This window comes from Lathyrus oleraceus, chromosome 7 (assembly GCF_024323335.1).
Source record: "Lathyrus oleraceus cultivar Zhongwan6 chromosome 7, CAAS_Psat_ZW6_1.0, whole genome shotgun sequence".
Taxonomy (NCBI): domain Eukaryota; kingdom Viridiplantae; phylum Streptophyta; class Magnoliopsida; order Fabales; family Fabaceae; genus Lathyrus; species Lathyrus oleraceus.
This window is the reverse complement of record NC_066585.1, coordinates 184,008,221-184,015,281: the sequence shown is the minus strand read 5'-3', so window position 1 is coordinate 184,015,281 and position 7,061 is coordinate 184,008,221. Positions and strand designations below refer to the sequence as shown.

The window sequence follows — 7,061 nt, the reverse complement described above, 5'->3', positions numbered from 1 at the left end:
TCATGTGTTTGCTGTTGAAGAGGTCAGAGATGAAAAGTCGTGGTATTTTGATATCAAATGTTTTCTCCAAAGTCATATTTACCTGCTTGGGGCATCTTTGAAAGATAAGAAGACTTTGAGAAGATTAGCCGGCAATTTCTACCTGAATGGTGATGTACTTTATAAGAGAAATTTCGATATGGTTCTGCTCAGATGCGTGGATAGACATGAAGCAAACCTATTGATGACTGAAGTCCATGAAGGGTTCCTTTGATACTCATTCCAATGGACATGCAATGGCAAAGAAGATGTTGCGAGTAGGTTACTATTGGCTGACAATGGAATCTGACTGTTGCAAGTTTGTGAAGAAGTGCCACAAGTGTCAAATTTATGCAGATAAGATTCATGTTCCTCCGACACTATTGAATGTCATTTCCTCTCCGTGGCCCTTCTCCATGTGGGGAATTGATATGATTGGCATGATTGAGCCTAAAGCGTCGAATGGACATCGTTTCATTCTGGTGGCAATTGACTACTTCACAAAATGGGTTGAAGAGACATCGTATGCAAATGTAACCAAGTAAGTTGTTGTAAGGTTCATCAAAAATCAGATTATATGCCGTTATGGTGTGCCAAGTAAGATCATTACTGATAATGGATCGAACTTGAACAATAATATGGTGGAAGCTCTTTGCAAAGACTTCAATATTGCACACCATAATTCTTCTCCATACATACCTAAGATGAATGGGGTTGTTGAAGCTGTAAACAAGAACATCAAGAAGATTATCCAGAAGATGGTTGTAACGTACAAGGACTGGCATGAGATGCTCCCATTTGCTTTGAAGGGGTACTGTACATCCATCCGCACTTCAACAGGGGCAACCCCTTTCTCACTTGTTTATGGCATGGAAGTTGTGCTCCCCGTAGAGGTTAAGATCCCATCATTGCATGTCTTGATAGAAGCCAAGTTGACTAAAGCTGAATGGTGTCAGACCAGGTATGATCAGCCGAATTTGATTGAAGATAAGAGATTAACGGTCATGTGTCATGGTTAGTTATATCAGCAAAGAATGCAAAAGGAATTTGATAAGAAGGCCAGGCCTCCTGTATTTAGAGAAGGTGACCTTGTGCTCAAGAAGATCCTATCTTTGAAACCAGATTCCAGGGGCAAATAGACTCCTAATTATGAAGGCCCATATGTTTTTAAGAGAGCCTTTCCAGGCGATGCTTTGATTCTTACAACTATGGATGGTGAAGAGTTCACTCGTTCTGTAAATCCGGATGCAGTCAAGAAATATTTCGCCTAAAAAATAAAAGAACAGCTCGCTAAGTTGAAAACACGAAAGGGCGACTTAGGCAAAAGTGACCGCCTCGGTGGATTGAAAACCCGAAAGGGCGATCCAGGCAAAAGTTAGAGACATAAAAAGAATTATCCTGATAAATTGAGTACCCTACCTTGGGGAAATTTATGCAAAAATTAGGGATTATTGAAATTCTAGTTAACAGACTTTCGATGTCACACTGGATGTTATGACATCCAATTCTACGCAGACAGGAATGTATACAACAGGTAAATGTAAAGGATAGTAAATAACACAGAGAATTGTTTACCCAGTTCGGTGACAAACACACCTACGTCTGGGGGCTACCATGCCAGGGAGGAAATCCACTATTAGCAGTATTAATTCAGGCCTTAAACCAACTGTTTAATCCTATCACTTAATACCTACCCAATGCAATTTCAATGTAAACTAAGACCAGAGTTCCTACTCACTCCCCCTCAATCACCACAGTGATTACAACCTTTAATTAGTTTAAAGTTAAATGGCGAAGTTATACTTCAAACAACTCTTGATTGTGCTTAACAACTTTAATCAAGAAACACAGCACTCACGCTTAAAAGCTTAGAGTGACACAACACTTACAACTCAATGAACACCCTAGTCCAATGCAATCATCTAGGTGATAATTGCCTGGCTCACAAGATAAAACCTAATACAAAACACACATAAAAATACAGCAGTGAAGTATGATGGTACAATGAATGCTTCACGCTTAAAACCCCTGAGTTCTGAAAGAAGGATTTCCATCCTTTTATATTGCAGCACTTGGGCCTTGTACTTGTATTTCCTAAAATTAAGGTTAAGCAAGTTAACCTAATTTCCACATATTAGGGTGCTAACAAATAGGCTATTTGTTAGGTTCATTAATTGTAGCTCAGTTGTTAGTTTCCTGGATTTTAGCTCAGCTGTTAGATTCCTGAAAAATAGCCTGAGAAAAATACTGAAACAGAAAAACTAACCATCCTACACTTTAGCATATGCTGTCAGGAATGAATGTCACAACATTCAGTTTGACGTCCAGAACATAGGCCATATGCTAGGTCTGTTATTCTCCTGAAGAACAGACTGGACTAAATGTTGAACTGTAACAGAAAGTCCAACCAGTCTATAATACAGCATCTGCTGTGAGAGATAAATGTCATAACATTCAGTTTGACATTTAGACAATAGGCCATATGCCAGGTCTGTTATTCACTTGATAAACAGATTGAAATACATACTGAACTGTAGCAGAAAAACCAACCTGCCTATAATTCAGTATCTGTTGTCAAGGATGAATGTCATAACATTCAGTTTGACATTCAGACAATAGACTATGTGCTAGGTCTATTATTCACTTGATAAACAGACTGAAATACATATTGAACTGTAGCAGAAACACCAACCTGCCTATAATTCAGTATCTGCTGTTAAGGATGAATGTCATAACATTTAGTTTGACATTCAGACAATAGACTATGTGCCAGGTTTGTTGTTCTCCTGAAAAACAAACTGAAATAAATACTGAGTTATAACAGAAAACCAATTATTTTATAGCCCAGTATCTGCTGTCAGGGATGAATGTCATAACATCGAGTTTGACATTCAGTAAATCTTGTATTAGCTACTCCTGCAGCATACTACTCAAGCATGTCATGACATCAGTCAAGACATCAGAGTACAGTTAGTGTTTTAACATAAAATGCAGCCAATCAAACATCTACAAACTCCCCCTTTGGAAATTTTTTGGCTAAAACAACTTGGCATCACAACAGAGTTCACGGCAGCGGAAAACACACATCTAGCATAGAACTTAACATAGCTAATACCCTCAGAACAACAACACACTCAGCACACATAGAAGTTAAAGAAAAACTTCACACAGCAGCACACATAGAAGTTAAATTAAAAACTTCAAACAGCAACACACACAAGTAACACACTCACACTCATCACACATAGAAGGTGAACATTAAGCTGCAGCACAACCTCTGGATTAGAGGATCTTCGATATATGTTCAAGCACATAGCAAATCTGTTGTCCTGGGGCACAGGTGTTACTCCCCCTTTTTGTCAAAAATGTTGCCAAAGCAACACTTAAAATTACAGACCAACAGAAATAAAATTACAAGCAAATTTCAGAAACACACACTTGATTTTACTTCATAGTTTCAATCAAGAATACACACTCTTGATCTTGCTTTACAGCTTTGATTAAGACTACACCCACTTGATCTTTCTTCACAGCTTTGATCAAGTAGATACACACTCTTGCTTCACAGCTTTAGAGTGATGAATTTCATCCACACATCAGATCTTCAATCAAACACAGATTGCCATTAAGTGTGCAATCACAAAACACCAGACATTCACACTGAATGTTTTGTGTACAGGTTGTCATGACATCGGGTCTGACATCCTGGAAAAATCCTGCATAATTCCATAATTCCTTTTATAACTTCCAGCAGGTACAACCATATCAGATGCCATGACCTTGTGTATGACATTCTGAAACAATCCTGCATGAACATGTTCTTGAACTCCAACATGTACATATCATATCAGATGCCATGACCTTGTGTATGACATTCTGAAACAAATACTGCATGAACATGTTTTTGAACTCCAGCAGGTACATAGGACATCTTATGTTAAGACATCACATATAACATCTTGTGAACACTCTTTGTTTTACCAAAATTGCTCCCCCTTTGGCAAATTTTGGCTAAAACATATATCTTTCCTTTTTGTTCACAAGGTAAACTATCAGCAATTAAACACCATAACAGTAGTTTGAATAGCAGCAGGAGCAACATAATTACTAGCTTTATAGTTACTAGTACTACACACATGCACAAGGGTACTTCTCCTCCCCCTAAATCTGTGCAACAAAAACAGAATTACTAGTTAAGGATGCAACTAGTAAGACACACAAATGCACAAGGGTACTCCTTCTCCTCCTAAATTTGTGCATACATCAGATACTAGTAACTCCAGCACCTGTACCAGCCAGAATGTCATTCTGACATCTGCTTCAACATCAACACCTGTGAACCATATCAGACATCCTCTTTGACATACTGTAACTCAGAATAACATTCTTGTTTTAACACCTGTGCATTTACTTCAACAATAGTTGTCCTTCAGTTCAGCTACATACACAACTGCTTCCACATTCCACATTAACACTTATCAACCCTTCTCCCCCCCCCCCCCTTTTAGTCAAAATTTACCAAAGGTGACAAATTAGACAAAATAAATGTCAATTAGTCTATCAGAGAATGTTAGGACAGATGTTATAACATTAAACATGTTAACATAATAGTTAAGCAGTGCAAACCATCATCATACACAGCTGAGATAGCTGAGATAATGAACAACTCCAAGGAACTCATTAAGAGCCCAAAAAAAAAATACAAACAGGCATCAATGAGGACTGCAAGCATCCAACCATCAACACCACATCTTTTGCCACAACACATTCTTCACACAAATTAACAATAGCTTCCTTTACCAACATCTCATAACATTTGTTGCAAGTGAAATAACTAGTATCTGTTGACCAATCAGAGCATACTTTCAATTGTTTAATACTCTGAAATATTAAATAGTAAATTCCTAACATCATTAGTTGCTATAATTCCTCAGAAGGACAAATTCCCACTTTGCCCCTTAAATTTTCAAACTGAGTAGCATCCAATGTCATGACATTCTAAGTGACATTGTGCTCAGTCTGCATCTGGTTCATCCATACCAATGGGGAACAACTACTACCAGATGCTAGGTACTTAGCTTCTGCAGTGGATAATGTTACACAATTCTGTTTCTCCCTTGCAACTACACCATTTTGCTGAGGACTAATAGGTGAGGACAACTCATGACTTTCAATCTGCATAGGTACCATTAAGTCCATCGGCAAGCATTCCAGAATTTTGGATGTTTTTAGATGTCCAATCTTGGGATGTGACATCTTGGTTAGCTTGCCCACCTGACATTTTCCACAACCTTTTCTTTCATCCATAAGCAGAGTTGGGATTCCTCTAACTACTTCCTTGGATATGATCTTCTTCATTCCTCTTAAATGAAGTTGTCCAAGTCTTCCATGCCACATCACTACGCCAAAAAGGTTTTTTAACAGCGCATCTTAGACAGCGCTTTTAAAAGAAAGCGCTGTCTAAGGTTAAAATAAAAATAAAACACGGAAAATGTTCTAAAAATTTAATGAAAGCGCTGTCTAAGGGGGGGTCTTAGACAGCGCTTTTGAGAAAGCGCTGTTTAAACTGATTTTAATTTTTAACGATGTAAGAGAAAAGTAGCAGAAGAAAATAACACCAGTTTAGTCAGCGAGTGACTGAGTGATGAGCATGAAGATGAAAATGGAGGAGCAAGAAAATCTAAACCTAATCCCCCCAACAGCAACCCTAGAAATAGACAAAGACCTCACTCTCCTACCACGCATCAAACTCAACCTCACCGTACACCCTTCCACACCTTCATCCTCCATAACAAACCAAATCGACGAATGGAAAACCAAACGAGCCTTACTCGATTTTCTCCAAACCTCTCATTCTCTTCCCTTTCCTCTCCCCGAAGAAGATCTTCAATTCAAACGCTTCAACAAAGACCTCAAAAAGCGTAAACGCGAAGATCCCGTCGTTTACGGTACACTCCACATCTGGGACCTGTCGTTTTTGAGTGAGAAGAATGAAAACGACGTTGTGAAATGGAGGAATGGTCTTCGGAATGTCAATCGGAGTTCCAGGCGCGAACCGGATACGGTTGTTGTTAGTGGTGTGCCGTCGCGGTGGTTCGCGGAGACTAGGGTTTCTTCTAAACCTTCTATGCTTGTTACTCATACCATTTTTTCAAAGTTTGGCAAGATAAGGTTTGTTTTGAATACAATTTATAGCTTTTATGTGCTTATTTTGGGATATCATGGGGGTATTTGATCTATGTTGCTGATTCCACCTTAATGTAAACGACCTTTGTTGTTATCGTAAGATTTTGTTGTAGAATGTTCAAATTTAAGTGTCAATTGGCTTCTGCTACCATTTCATAATATATGCAAATTGTTGATCTTATGTCACAAAAATTATTCCCTCTTTTGCAGCTTACTACCGTGGAGCCATGGGTATTTTGCTTGTATATGACGTTACTGACGAATCTTCTTTTAACAGTAATTTTCTCTTCCTCACACTCTCGTGTTGCATGCTATTCCTCTTTCATCATTTCCACTCCTTAAATCCGGATTTACTTAAATCTTAATGTCTTAGTAGAACACCCATTATATTCAGCCAATTCAATTATTCAACAGTTCAATTGGACAATTTGGCTTGCAATGTGTTTTAAGTTCTTTTACATGACAATACAACTTATTTTACTGTGTCCAGATCATGTGCTTCAAATGTATTTTTATTTCTTTTCTACATGGCAAATAGTCTTATATCATCTTGTGTCCATATATCAGGAATTGGATTCGTAACATTGAGCAGCATGCTTCTGACAATGTTAACAAGATACTGGTAGGCAACAAAGCTGATATGGATGAAAGCAAACGGGTATGTCATCTATCATCCTTACTTATACTCTTGCCAATCGCGCCTTTCTTGAAACCAAGAAGGCTCAAAGCAGGAACCACAGACTGCACCTGGCTTATGGTCATGGTGTTTGTTGTTAACAACTATGGTATTCCTAAATTTCTGAATATGTGTGAATATAGATCAAACCTATGTTGTTGTGACATCCACATCTTCATTC

The 7,061-nt window shown here is 38.3% G+C and overlaps 1 protein-coding gene across 1 annotated transcript; it reads left to right on the top strand.

Moving 5' to 3' along the window:
• The first annotated feature begins 5,628 nt into the window (after window positions 1-5,628).
• On the top strand, window positions 5,629-7,046 carry LOC127107354 (uncharacterized). Its single transcript, XM_051044641.1, has one exon. The coding sequence runs from the start codon at window positions 5,663-5,665 to the stop codon at window positions 6,251-6,253; it is 591 nt and encodes a 196-aa protein (XP_050900598.1). The 5' UTR covers window positions 5,629-5,662; the 3' UTR covers window positions 6,254-7,046.
• The last annotated feature ends 15 nt before the right edge of the window (window positions 7,047-7,061 follow it).

What these genes read in the sequence shown, in the direction of transcription:
- LOC127107354 (XM_051044641.1), top strand. Translation starts at nt 5,663, where the DNA reads ATGAGCATGAAGATGAAAATGGAGGAGCAAGAAAATCTAAACCTAATC.